This window comes from Chiloscyllium plagiosum, unplaced genomic scaffold, assembly GCF_037043375.1.
Source record: "Chiloscyllium plagiosum isolate Xiang-an unplaced genomic scaffold, Cpla_swu_hap1 HiC_scaffold_3, whole genome shotgun sequence".
Classification (NCBI taxonomy): Eukaryota; Metazoa; Chordata; class Chondrichthyes; order Orectolobiformes; family Hemiscylliidae; genus Chiloscyllium; species Chiloscyllium plagiosum.
In genome coordinates, this window is record NW_028270141.1 from 119,454,220 (window position 1) to 119,469,152 (window position 14,933).

The following is a 14,933-nucleotide window of genomic DNA, read 5'->3' on the forward strand; positions in this document are numbered from 1 at the left end:
AGGCGGCATTTGGTATGCTTTCCTTTATTGGTCAGAGTATTGAGTACAGGAGTTGGGAGGTCATGTTGCGGCTGTACAGGACATTTGTTAGGCCACTTGTAGAATAGTGTGCGCAGTTCTGGTCTCCTTCCTATCGGAAAGATGTTGTGAAACTTGAAAGGGTTCAGAAAAGATTTACAAGGATGTTGCCAGCATTGGAGGATTTGAGCTATAGGGAGAGGTTGAATAGGCTGGGGCTGTTTTCCCTGAAGCATTGGAGGCTGAGGGGTGACCTTACAGAGATACATAAAACCTTGAGGAGCATGGATAAGATAAATAGACAACGTCTCTTCCCTGGGGTGGGGGAGTCCTGAACTAGAGGGTATAGATTTAGGGTAAGAGCGGAAAGATATAAAAGAGATGGGGCAACCTTTTCAAGCAGAGGGTGGTATGTGTATGGAATCAGCTGCCAGTGGTGGAGGCTAGCACAATTGCAACATTTAAAAGGCATCCGGATGGGTATATGAATAGGAAGGGTTTGGAGGGATGTGGGCCAGGTGCTGGCAGGTGGGACTAGATTGGGTCTGCTTCCATGCTGTACACCTCTATGACTATGACGCTATGAGTAGGCAACTGAAGTCACAACTAATAATATAAAGCAACTAAAAATGATGCATGAAGTCAGAATTAGATAAGTGCAAATACCTGAGGGGGCATTCTTATTTAGAAAAAAAGTTAATTGTTCATCAGATGCAGATAATACTGCATTTATTGCCCACCCCTAATTGTCCAAGAGAAGGTGGTGTCAACACATCTTTTTGAACCCCTGCATCCTATGGGGTGTAAACCCACAGAACTAGAAGGAATGGAGTAGCAGGATTTTGACACAGCAACAGTGAATAAATGGTGGTATAATTCCAAGTCAGGATGGTAAGTGGCTTGGAGAAAAACTTTCAGGTAGTAGTGTTTCCATACATCTACTTGTCTTGGCCTTCAAAGTGCTAGAGTTTATAGGTTTAGAAGGTGCAGCATGAGATTACAGAGATAAAGGATGAGCTTGGCTAAAAAGAGGTTTGAAAACAAGGATGAGTTTTTTTTTTAAAAAAAAGGTGTTGCTTGACAGGGAGTGAATATACGTCAGTGAAGATTAGATAACAGGGAAAAGGAAATTGTTTCAAGTTTTGACTCAGGCAGATGTTTGGAAGAATGCAAGTTCATAAAGGATTGACTGTAGATGACCCAACAGAAGTATTTAGGAATAAATGGAGTCTAGAGCCAACAAAGACATGGGGTTCCAGCAGATGAACTAACAGAGGCAAATTCAGGTGATAGTAGAGATAGACAGATTACCTTAGTGATGGCACAAATGTGGTTGGAAGCTTATTTCAGAGTTCAATTAAGTTCTGAAAATTTCCCTGGTGTCCTTCCCAAACATCAAAACTCCAACACCACAAGCCGATTAACTTGTCCGTCATCTGTTGCTGTTCAGCAGATGATATGGGACTTCCATGTTGGCATACCAGTAACCAACATCACTCCCAACAACATAATTTATGCAAAGCACTTTGACACCTTTCTCTGCCTCGATAAAGTACTTAAGATTTTCTTCCTTTCTTTTAAACACTGAACCGCTGACAAATCTTGGAAAATAGTGCAGCAAGACAACATTTAGAACAGATCACCATATCTACAATATCCAGCACTCTTGCTCTTTTCTCCACCTCTATTCACCACTGCGCATCCTTTAACTTTTCATGCCACACTACAAATTCCCAACGAAAAATCAACCTTGTTTCAGAGGCAAATTTCAATTTACTGAAAAAATGTTACATAATATAAAACCAAGGATCTGGTTACTAAAGTGGGGTGTCGATGTTCTCATAAACCAGATTCAGCTCATGATAATTAAACATAGACCACTATCTCATGGAATCCAGATCAAGTTTTAAACCTCATGAGAACTTTTCACCTCACTAGCAATATTGAAAAAATGCCAGTACTTTTCAGGAAAATTTGTATGTTCATTTTTAACAACAATTTTTCTGAATACCGTACTTCCACAAATCAAAAGCTAACCATAGACCTATTATTAAACAGATGTATGCATAGTTTCCTCTACATTCATAAGTGGCATGCAGGGACACTTGCTCTTATTCCCAAAAGCATCTATTTTCTCCAGCTCTTGTGCAAATCGCCACCTATGACTTTTGGGCAAGGGTCTAGCATCAGGAAACAGGCACTCCAGCACATCTATCAGGCAAAGAACTTGTTGTCATTCTCAGATATCATGCTACAATGACACATTATGCCACAATAAGTAGGATATGATTTAACTCAAAAATCTGTGAAGGATTTGGGAGTCTTTGGTGTGCCAAGGAGACATCATAGAGTTTCCCAGCACAGTAAGAGAAATTAAATGGCAATTTATCAATTCTGCTCCTGTTGGGCAAGTCAAAAAGCAATACAAGCAACTTCATACATAGTGTTTTTTTCCCCATGTTTTCAAGGTCTAAGACTGGTGCAAATAAAGGACAAAGACTAGAACATGGGGAGAGAGTACCAGCTATAGAGTGTGTTAGGGTAATACCCTCGTCATTGTACATCATATAACACCATTCCTTGACAGGAAACAATCGATTAATTACTTACAGGGTCGACTCCAAGAACTTCGTATGGGTTATATTCTTTTTCTCTGTTTTCTATTATTGAAACTTTATATAAAAGACAGCAGAGTAGTACCCATCCAGAAATGAGTCCTATTTTTCTGTTTAAAAAGAATAAATAATTAGAAAGTTCTTTACAGAAATTTACCGACACCTTAACATCATCTTCAAAAAATCTTTCGTTCTCAGCATATGGCTCTCATGTTATATGTAATATTATAATTTTCAATGAAGTCCACCATCACATCCATCCATATGTAAATGTACCCTATGTGGATAATAAATATTCCATCACTTTCTTAGGTGAGCCTTTTAGATTGTGACAAGGCTCGGAGGAGTCATAGCATGAGCCACAATGCAGAATATCTGACTTCTGCCCTGGTCTATTAATCAGTGCTGATCCATCATCTTCAGATTATTTGTAACCCAAAGGTCACAACTTTGAAACCCTGTCAAGAGTCGAGGCAAGTAACAACTGTTGCACTTTTGCAAGTGAAATTGGAAGGTACTTGGATTTATTCCTTTACTTAATCCTGGCACTCATGTGACACTAAAGTTACATGCCAATGGTCAGTCCAGGTCAGGATGTTACGTGTGTGACTGAATGCTGATATGAGCTGTTCTGTCATTGGAGGAACACTATGACATTAGTGAGCAGCCTTACACAAATTTAGAGAAATGGCACAGCTAATTCAAGAAATAAAGGAAGGGATCCAATTGCCTTGTTCCATTTCAGATAAAACAACACAGAAAAGATTAGAGAATAGATCCTCTAAGAGTGTATTAGTAATTAGGAGTGCCATTCAGTGCCCAGGCAGACTAAACAAACGTTACTAATTAGAATTTGTGAAAATGCTGCACAGTCTTGGCTTTTATCTTCATTCACAAAAATCAGTGTTAACATGGTCACAATTTAAATTTTTATTCATTACAATTGATCCAATATGATCACTTTACATAATATTTAGCTCACACAGTACACCACATCACTACACATTCTGGAATGGACAGAAATAGAAACTTGTACTTGCACTGTGCCTTATCATTCCTTCAAGATGTCCCAAAGTGCTTTACACACAGACAATAAAAGGCAGTCATGACAGGCACTCTGTTAGGAGTAGAAACACAGGAGGCTAGAAGAACACAGCAAGCCAGGCAGCATCAGGAGGTAAAGTCAATGTTTCAGGTCGAGACCCTTCATCAGGATGGGGAAGGGGTCAGTAAGCTCAGAAATAAACACAGGGATGGGGATGGGGCTGGGGGAAGATAGGTGAGATAGCCATAGGTAGATGCAGGTAGGGGGCTGTTGTGATCGGTCAGTGGGAAGGATGGAGCTGATAGGTGGGAAAATATGGACAGGTAAGGCCAAGTCAAAGAGGAGTGAAGGAGAGTAAGGGCTGGACATGGAATGAGGTTGGCGGTGAAGTTAGAGAAGTTAGTGATGTGGAAGGTAGAATGGAAAAGAGGTGACAGGGCTAGAAAGGGAGCCAGAGGATGGGTGGAAAGGTTATTTGAAATCAGAGAACTTAATGTTGAGTCTTCTGGGCTGTAGGCTGCCCAGGCAGAAGATGGTGATTTGCTGCAGCAAGGAAGGAGGCTGAGGATTGACGTTGGAAGGGGAGTGGGAGGGGGAATTGAAATAGATGTCAGACTGGCCATTTAGAGCCCGGCGACAATGCTCCGTGAAACGGTCACCTAGTCTACGTTTGGTCTCACCAATGTACAGAAGACCACCTCAGGAGCACTGGATGCAGCAGACTTGGCTGGAGATGCAGGTGATCCTCTGACTCACCTGGAAGGACGGTTTGGAGCCCTGAATGGAGGTAAGGGAGGTAGTGTAAGGGCAGGTGTTGTAACTTTTCCGGTTACACGCAAAAGTGCAACACTGCCCGTACACCACCTCCCTCACCTCCATCCAGGACTCCAAACAATCTTTCCAGGTGCTAGAGAGGTTCACCTTCATCTTCTCCAACCTAAGTACTGCATCTGGAGCTCCCAATGTGGTCTTCTCTATAAGTGAAAGGTAGTTGGGATAACGAAAGGTGGATGCAGGTAGGAGGTTAGTGTGATTGGTCAGTGGGAAGGGTGCAGCAGGTAGGTGGGAAGGAAGATGAACAGGTTAAGTCAGGTCAAGGAAGCAGGGAGGAGAGTAAGGGCTGGACATGGGATGAGGTTCGGGGTGTGGAAATAGAGAAGCTATCTGGTGGTCTTCTCTACACCAGTGAGACCAAACGTACACTAGGTGACCGGTTCACCTAGCATTGTTGTCATGCCCTAAATGGCCAGCCTGACCTCCCAGGCACTGTCCATTTCAATTCCCCCTCCGACATGTCGGCGGCACGGTGGGCGGCACGGTGGCACAGTGGTTAGCACTGCTGCCTCGCAGCGCCAGAGACCCGGGTTCAATTGTGTGGAGTTTGCACATTCTCCCCGTGTCTGCGTGGGTTTCCTCCGGGTGCTCCGGTTTCCTCCCACAGTCCAAAGATGTGCAGGTTAGGTGAATTGGCCATACTAAATTGCCCGTAGTGTTAGGTAAGGGGTAAATGTAGGGGTATGGGTGGGTTTCGCTTCGGCGGGTCGGTGTGGACTTGTTGGGCCGAAGGGCCTGTTTCCACACTGTAAGTAATCTAATCTGTAAGTAATCTAATCTAATGTCTATCCTCAGCCTCCTCCATTGGCACGGCCAATCAGAGGACCACCATCTCACCTTCCGCCTGGGCCTCCTACAGTTCAGAGAACTCTATATTGAGTTCTCCAGTTTCAAATACCAGCCCCACCGCCTCCTTTCCATTCTACCTCCCGCCTCACCAGCTTCACTATCTCCCTACCCCCAACCTCAGCCCATGTTCAACCCTTACTGCTTCCCACCTCCTTGACCTGACCTGACCTGTTCATCATCTTTCCCACCTATCTGCTCCTCCCTGCCCATTGACAAATCACAATAATCTCCTATCTGCATCTACCTATCGCTATCTCACCTAACTTTCCCCCAGCCCCACCCCACTCCCATTTCTTTGAGCTCCCTTCACCCTACCGCATCCTGATGAAGGGTCTCGACTCAAAACTTCCCCACCTCCTGATGCTGCCTGGCTTGTTGTTTTCTTTCAGCCTCCTGCTTGTCTACAGTGGATTGCAGCATCTGCAGTTTTTTTGTCTCCAACTGTGTTAGGAGAAGAACTATATGTGGTCTTAATCACCTTGGCCAAATACAACTCTAAATTTTCAAACTTTTTAAATGTGCAAACATTTGATCTCAGCTTTCTGATGCTAAGCTAAAAGCATTACCGACCCGCGTCAAGCTAATGCTTGAAAAAACTATTTAAAAATAAGTTTCTGCAATCTCTGCAAGGCACTGAAATTAAGAAAAAGAGAAATTAAATGATAAAACAGTTGATTAAATTTGAGCCTAGGACATGAAACTGCAGCAAGTTTCAAAGGACTGAGATGTGTTGTTTCCAACTACAATCATTTTCCTTTGTGCGAAGTGAGACACCAACTGAAAGAGTTTCCCGCTTCCTTCTGGCTCATTTGAATTTCACCAGGGCTCCTTAACATGTTTCTCGGTCAAATACTGCCTTGATGTCAACAGTAGTCACTCTTACCTCCTCTCCTGAATTCAAACTGCTTACCCATGCTTGGACTGAGATTGTGACAAGTTCAAGGGCAGATTGACCCTGGTAGAACCCAAACTCAGCAATCAGCTGATTTTGCTGAAAAAGTGCTGCTTGATAGCATTATCAGTGACACCTTCCATCAGGTTACTGATATCTGGAGGAGTTGACAGAGTGTTAATTTGCTGAATTGAGATTGTACATTGGACTCAATATATTTTCACATTGTTGATTAGATGCTGATGTTTTACTGCATTGCCTAATGTGGGGGCCTTGGTGATATGTTCCTGGACAGTACAGTGAATTGAGAGATGGAGCTATTGTGGGACATGGAGGAAAAACTACAAGTTCAAATATTGGTTAAATGTTCAAGATAATGATCAAAATGTGAGGTTCATGGACTGGCAAAATGGGATAAATGCATGGAAAATAAACAGTGCAAGTTCTAATAGTGGATTTGAAGGTGACTTCTACATTAAATAACAGATTAGGAGGACAAGTAAGCCATTTACCCTCTAACGCCTGCTCTGCCATTTAATAGTATCACTGTTGATCAGCTTATAACCTCAGCCACATTTCTGCCTACTGCTGGAAGCCTTCCACCTGCTCAACAAGAATATATTCATCTCTATCAAGGACTCTGTTTCCACCGCCTGTTGAGGAAAAAATTTCAAAAGACACAATAAAGGGGGGAAAAGATATCTGCCTCACCCTATTTTAAATGGTCAACTCCTAATTTTCAAACAGCGACCCCCAGTCCACAATTCTCCTCTCAGACTAAACATCCTCTCCATATCTGCCCTGTCAAGATTCCTCAAGATCTTGTATGTTCTGGTAAGTCACTTCTTGCTCTTCTAAACATCTGCAGGTACAAGCTTAGTTATGCCCAACCTTTCCTTACAAAACATCAACTAGGTATTAGACTGGTAAACTTTCTCTGAACTGATTCCAGCTGAAAATGTGCTGCTGGAAAAGCGTAGCAGGTCAGGCAGCATCCAAGGAGCAGGAGAATCGACGTTTCGGGCATGAGCCTGAAGAAGGGCTCATGCCCGAAACGTCAATTCTCCTGCTTCTTCGATGCTGCCTGACCTGCTGCACTTTTCCAGCAACACATTTTCAGGTCTGATCTCCAGCATCTGCAGTCCTCACTTTCTCCTCTGAACTGATTCCAACCCATCACATGCTGGACAAAGTTTCTGATGATGTGTGAGCGCGCCCACGGAACGAGCAGAGAGAAAGAAGGCGACACGAGTGGGGGTGACATGTGGGGGGAAGAAGAGCGCGACATGAGCTGGTAGGGGTTGAAGAGAGAGATAAGAGAATGGGGTAGAGAGAGGAAAAGGGGGAGGAAGAGCCGAGAAGGAGGGGAAAGAGAGAAGACAGATTTTGCTGCAGCAGTTCCAAAAGTCAAGTTACAAGTACAGACTGTAACTTGTATAGATAACAAAAAAAAAGGAATCCTGCAGAACTTTCTACATAGGACTGCACCGTGAAATTCCAATAAACTACGGGTTGAATTAATACAAAATCTAAATCCTTACAGTGTGGAAACAGGGCACTTAGAGTAACGCACCCAGACCCATTATCCCTACCCCTAACATACTTAGCCTACACATCCATGAACACTATGGGCAATTTAGCACAGCCAATTCACCTAACTTGAACATCTTTGGACTGTGGGAGGAAACCGGAGCACCCTGAGGAAACCCACGTAGACAGGGGAGAATGTGCAAACTCCATACAGACAGTTACCAAAGGCTGGAATCAAACCTGCGTTCCTGGTGCTGAGAGGCAGCAGTGCTAATCACTGATCCACTGGAAAATGCAAAGAAGGAATTAGATAGCTGGAAAGAATTTGGAATTTGCTCTGAAATACATGATGAAGAACAGTCAGACCTGTCACAAATGGATTAATACAGAAAAGATCACTGAAAAGGAGACAAATCAGCTGCTCAGTGTTTTGAAGAGCAAATGGGCATTACAGATACAGTTGACTCTCATACAGTGACAAAAATAATGCTGAAAGTCTAACTTTTGGTGACATTTGAGAGAGTGCAGATCAACTGACATGAAAGCAATGCTTCTGTAGTGTGAAATATTTCCATTAATTGTGTTTCTGAAACTGCCTACAGAGGCAAGCAACGCAAAGGGCAACTAAAGCAACCCGTTTACAGCCTGAATGGCGGTATTTTTTAATGGGATCCATTTTGCGGAATAAGATTGTGCTCAACTGAAAGGAGATCCCACAAAAGTTGTATTGGCAAGAAGGGAAATGTTCAGGCATCTTTGATAGGTATGTTAATAAATTCTTATGGGGAGATACTGCAAAACTCAAACTGCATGATTAATAACATTGAAGTAATACTTAAGATTCAACATCAGGCTTCAAAGGCTTTAAATATATGGTATAACCATTAAACATAATGGATCGGGAGAAGCATTGAATCGGTAATCTTATTTATGGTTCTTTATTTATCCTTCCATCCCAGATGATGATAGGTCACAAAGATATCAAAGCTGAAGATAATGATGTATAAAAGTTGGCAGTTTGGAAATCAGGACTTTAAAAAGTTAACACAAAATGTGTGCGGTTACAGTTCTGTAATGAGATTTTTATTTTAAGAAACCAGGTCAAACCTACGTGGAACAGTGAACTATGTAATTTCCAACAAAGCATGTGACTTCACAGTTAAGGGATATCTGTGCTGTTGATTGACTAAATGTTTTGGAAGTTGATTTTTTACGTCACAGGAACAAACTCTGATTTCAATTTCGTTCAGAACCAAGTTTCAATCTAGCTGAAAGGTTTTTAAACTTGAAGTCTCCAGGCTGTAACAATTTGTGTACAGGTTTTTAAGTTGTCAGAACAGAAAACACAGGATTAGAACATCAGAATATAACATGCCCTTATTAAACAATATTGGTAGCCTCATGTGAATGTGTCAATCACAGTAATTTACTACACATGAACTTATGATCTATTAAGCCAGGTTTATCTCTGGCATTGGATTTGCCCCGTCTTGCCATCAGCTGGGATCATTAAAAAAAGAATAGCTACAAAGTTTGATTGGGTAGTTGAACTGGTTATGCACTCAAGATCAGATGTTAGCTTTAAAGTATTGAACTAAAGTACTCCAAAGAAGCAGAGGACACTTTAAGGGCAAATAAAATGTCAAAGAAAAATGGACAAATGAATACTGAAATTTATTGGGTGGTCCTAAGAACATGAAATTAGTTATTTGTAGTGATGCCTCTCACACAAATCTTGCTGATGGGATGTCGAAGTGCAACTGTTTCAACATAGTTTTGATGGGTAAAGTTGCTCTTAGCCTGGAAAGCAAAGGAAATAAAATGAGTTGCTAGAAGCATGGGACAGCAGTGGTATAGAATTCTCTTTGTTAAATATCTTGGGAGGAAATTCTAAAACAAAAGGAAGTACTAGAACAATGTTCTCATTGAATGCAAGAGGTAATTGCGACTTATGGGATAGTGTAGAACAAAACAGAATGAAGGCATGATCTCATTAGCGTAAAAGCGAAAAATTAGGTAAAAAGGAAATTGCCTAGCACAAATGGATTGATGAAAGTCACCAATTATGTGTTTCCCGAAAAGGGGTACCTGCACCAAGAGGTTACTGGGGTTTCTAGAAAAAAGGTGTTGTGCAATGCTACATAGACAACGAAAAATAATAATTTGATATTTCTCAAAATATCTTTTGTGAATATTATGGTATTATCAGCAAAAAGGGAATTAGGTAAATTGTATAAATAACGATTTAATCGCCACAGTTGCCAGTTATTATTGAATTGTTACTTGTATACCATACATACTCGTATATAGGTTGAATTTTGAAGACTTTTTTTAAGCTGAAATTAGGGGGCCAACTAATACATGGGCACAAGTTTTGAGGGGCTGAAATTCATGCTGCAGTTCGAAATACCGTATTATTAGCAAAAGTCGATTTGATCGCACAACTAATCCTGGGTAAAGAAGAAACACACAATGAATTACAGTGAAGGTAATTACCAGATAAAAGCAAGAAACCCTATGAAAATTTTACATGTCAAAGATTCATTTAAATCCTACAAAATCACACTGTTAAACATGGTCATGGCTTGGTGTAATGACACTTAAAATGAAACATTTATTAAATTCTGAATGTGTAAGCACCTTGAACTTCCCCTCCCATTTACTCTATATGTTATGAACTCAGCAACATTAACACATTTGTCAAAGATTTAAAGATATACCAGAATGTAGCTAATATATCTCACTTTTATTCAGATATAATGGCACAATTAAAATGATCAACGTTTTAACAATATTAACTTCTGGATGTATAGTGAACAAAGTGCGATAAGTACCGATAGACTTAGTACTGGTCTGAAAGAATGAATGCATCAAAACATGCTGTAGTAAACCAAGTGCGGTAAGTAGAGTTATGAATGACTGACTAGAGATACGATATAGTAAATAAAGAGCGATGAGTATGAGTTACTGGTATGAATGAATGAATGCGATTTAATGCAGTATAGTAGGGTTGACATATATATGCGATATATGGAAAATACAAGTTTTTTGGCCAAAGTAATGGGTCTATTTATACATGAGATCAACCTATACACGTATATATGGTATATAATGAGTACTTATTGATGCTGGTGCTAGATTGCTTAACGTGCCTCACTTTGAATAAATTTAATATAGATTAAAGATAGACTTTTTTCCTCTCTTCCTTCAACAGCTCTTTGTACCAAGTCCAATATCACCTGAATATGACTTAACACCTTTGCAATCGGCCTAGCAAACCAGTTCATTGCAAAACAGTGGTTGTAGATAGACTCAGTTCTACAGCACGGAAACAGACACTTCGGTCCAACTTGTCCATGCCAACTAGATATCCTGAATTAATGTAGTCCCATTTTCCAGCATTTGGCCTAAATCTCTAAACCATTCCGATTTATGTCCCCATCCAGATGCATGTTGTAGGTGTACCAGCCTCCAACATTTTCTCTGACAGCTCATTCCATAGACACACCACCCTCTGCATGAAAACATTGCCCCTTAGGTGCCTTTTAAAATCTCTCACCTTCAACCTATGCCCTTTAGTTTTGGATTCAACTAACCTGGGAAAAAGATGTGGGCTATTCACTCAATCCATGCCCCTCATGGTTTTATGAACTTTTATAAAGTTCACCCCTCAGCCTTCAAAACTCCAAGGAAAATAGCCCCAGACTATTAAGCCTCTCCCTGCAGCTCAAACCCTCCAATCTCAGCAATATCCTTGTAAATCGTTTCTGAACCCTTTCAAATTTCACATCATTCCTATAGCAGGGAGGCCAGAACTGAACGCAGTATTCTAAAAGTAGCCTAACCAACATCCTGTACAGCCACAACACGACATCCCAATTCCTCCCAGAGCAACATTTCATCAAGCAATAAATGAGCATTAAAAGACAAGAAAAAGAGAATGTAAATTCTATTCTGCCTGTAAAAGAAATCTGCACAATAGTGAGAAATGAAACTGCTTGCTCAACACATTAGGGAGTTTTAAAATAATCATATGCGCTATTAAAACCATAAAAGTACAAATGCACATTTGTACAGCAAAATTTAACACAGCAAGGAAATAATGTTGATATTATAAATATTCTGGTCAAAAGATAGAGATAGAAAATTGCAGTTAAAATGTACTAAAAATTGGCAGTAGGGTGGAGACCAGTCATAGTTTTACAGCAGGAAACAAGTAATGAGAGATCAAGAGGGACAGAAGCACAGTGGGTGGAAAGCATTTTCACTAAAAAGCAAATAAAATAAATAATGGAAAGCTTCATAGACAGAGGGTGGAAAGACTAAATAACTTTGAAGATAGCATGGTCATCTTTTGCAAAGTAATAGATCTTCTACTTTTGAAGTAAATCATTTAACAAATTCAAATCTTAATTGAATATATTCCAGAATCTCTTTCTAGATAATGTAGTCAGTCAAGTACGTACATGCTCAAATTGCAATATCTAATTAAACATCACATTAGCTCATTCTGAAATATTTATTTGAAACATCATTTAAACGAAACATCATTTAAACTGACATTTCATGTGTCCACCTCTAATTGATGTATGCAAGTGTCACACTATTAAACTGTTAGAAAGCTATCTCTAAATTTGAAACAGCCGTACCCTCACAGAATTCAACATTTCAGTTTTCAAATTTATTGTATCCTTTCTTATTTGCATTTCTCTAATCACTTTAGAAGGAATAGCAGAGACAATGATTAAATGGAACAAAAGTACACCCAGAGGTAGGATTTTAATCAAGATTCCAGTGTAAGATTGAAGGATAGCAAGGCAAAGCAAATTATGAAGAAAGGCTCATTATTTTGTTCTTTGGACAGAAAGGACCCCAAATGATGAAAGGTAAACCAGAACTACAGGAGTGAAGGCTGGAAGATAGCATATAGGGGGGGGGAGGGGCGGGGGGAGAGACAGTTGGTCATGCAAGACAAATTGAGAGGTTTTAAGCTAAAAGCAGGATAATGAAGACTGTATTCAGGGAGGCACTTTACTGCCACACATTAAACATCCAACAAGTTAAGCTACTGATTTGCGACAGCAAAAGCTACTGGCCTTAAACAGAAAGGTTCATGAACCTGCACTAAGTTCCATAAGGATATATTTTCTAATATGCTGCATTATTCTAAACAAAGTATGAATAATTGAGCGAATAATGTATTTTGTTGATTTACCAGTTGCAGTTAAGTCTATGAAGCAAGATGAAACACTTCTGCATTCTCCTTCCACTCTGAATCCTATACGTGTACACAGTGCTTAGGATTCCTCATTAATCAGAAATGCCAGCTCCACTATAGCATGTATTTTGCATGAAGGTGAAGAGTGCCCTAAAGAGATGCTGTTTATATTGTCTTTAATATTACATATTAATTGCAGTTTTGGAACATGTGGTGCAGAAGTCCCAAAACAATAAAGTAACACAGAAATGGGCTCAAGCTTCATGCTGCATGAAATACTGGCTTGTGAACTGCGTTCTTGAATCCTCTCAGTTCCCTCATCTTTACCCTTTCTCCCCAGTTCAATCAGAAATGTATGTTATTTTTGATGTTCATTTCTAAATCCAGATTTGACAGTTTTACAATTAAATTGGAATTTGCAAATAGAATGTCACTATTGCTGGAAGATTGGGATTTCAGTGGTGTAGCTATCCAAATGACAGTAGACAGGTTTCAACTCACATTGCAGCAACTGAATTTTATATAGACAATTGCCCTGAATAGGAAACTAAGGTCTGCAGATGCTGGAAATCAACAGTTGAGACCGTGTTGCTGGAAAAGCTCAGCAGGTCAAGCGACATCCGAGGAGCAGGAAAATCAACTTTTCGGGCCGAAGCCCTTAATCAGATTAAGAATCCTGATGAAAGGCTCCAGCCCGAAACACTGATTTTCCTGCTCCTCGGATGCTACCTGACCTGCTGCGCTTTTCCAGGAACACACACTCAATTGCTCTGAATAGGCTAGAATTTCATGGTACCTGTGAACCATTGGCAATTGAACCATAAATTTAGGAGCCAGACAGAATTTGATCAATTCGCAAAGTAGAGTTCTCTTCTTCTCCATTAACAGTTAAAAGACTGAAACACAATACTTACTTTAATGTAGGAATTGCACTGTGACCAGATTTTCCTGACCGTAAGCGGTACCATAAGCAATTTCTATGAACTTTTCCTAAAGTCTTTATCCTGCGTTCCTCTGTTTAAGAGTAAAAAAAAGAGAGAGAATTACTTTCCTGTACACACAAAAAAAATCAATTCTTTCAAGTATTAACCAATCCAGCGAGCAGGCAAATAGCTTCAAGCTCCTTGCCACAGACATTAAAGGCTGACTTACACGGGTTCTTGTCCACCTTTTTTTGTTAGTTTGTCCATAAGAAATTTCTGTTCCTCAGAACACAGACAATTCACAGAGGAAAATTATCAATCAGGCTTGTCTACTGTTCACTTTTACCTCTGATTTGAACATCCTCTAACCCCCACCCTTTTGGGACAATTTGGATCTGCAACATAGACACAGGGTAAATCAAATTAATGCTCTTCTACCCAAAACTGAGCCTAAATAATCCAAAGCTAACTTTCATTCCAACACAGATCAAAGGTGACCTTGCTATAGAACACAAGCAAAGTTGTGCTGTGAAGCTCAGTGGTAGAATACCAAACCAAGAAGTAGCATTCAATCACATTTTAGCTTTAAATCCTACATCCGTAGCAAGTTATACCCTCCGTAAGAGATTAAAGGACGAGCAGCATGCACCACTGCAGGACACTGCAAAGACTTTTCATAGCTAATGACAGTTTAAGTGCAGTCGCTACAGTGCAAGAAATGTAGTATTCACGAGCAAGTAATTAGAGTGACAACGTTTGCTTTTAATGCCTTAATCCTGGCTGCAGGATAGATGTTGAACAGGGTCCTTTCCCTGCCTGCCTCCAAATAGCTTTTTTAAATATACATATACAGCACATTAAAAGGGGGGGAACCCCTACAAAAGTAGAGACCCTTGTAGTAGGAGATTGGTTAGAAATAAAATTAGGAGGGCAAAGAGGGGCCACGAAATATCTATGGCGGGTGGGCTCAAGGAAGAGAGATCATCTGTATTCACAGAGGAGAAAGACA

At 40.4% G+C, this 14,933-nt stretch overlaps 1 protein-coding gene across 1 annotated transcript in view; it reads right to left on the minus strand.

The window, feature by feature from the left end:
• The window catches only part of sec63 (SEC63 homolog, protein translocation regulator), a 118,831-nt gene that overhangs the window by 72,411 nt on the left and 31,487 nt on the right, over positions 1–14,933 (minus strand). The window contains exons 2-3 of the mRNA XM_043687079.2: positions 13,916–14,015; positions 2,629–2,743 (exon numbers count right to left, since the gene is read on the minus strand). Of these exons, the coding sequence (XP_043543014.1) occupies positions 2,629–2,743; positions 13,916–14,015 (215 nt within the window). The remainder of the gene's footprint in view (positions 1–2,628; positions 2,744–13,915; positions 14,016–14,933) is intronic.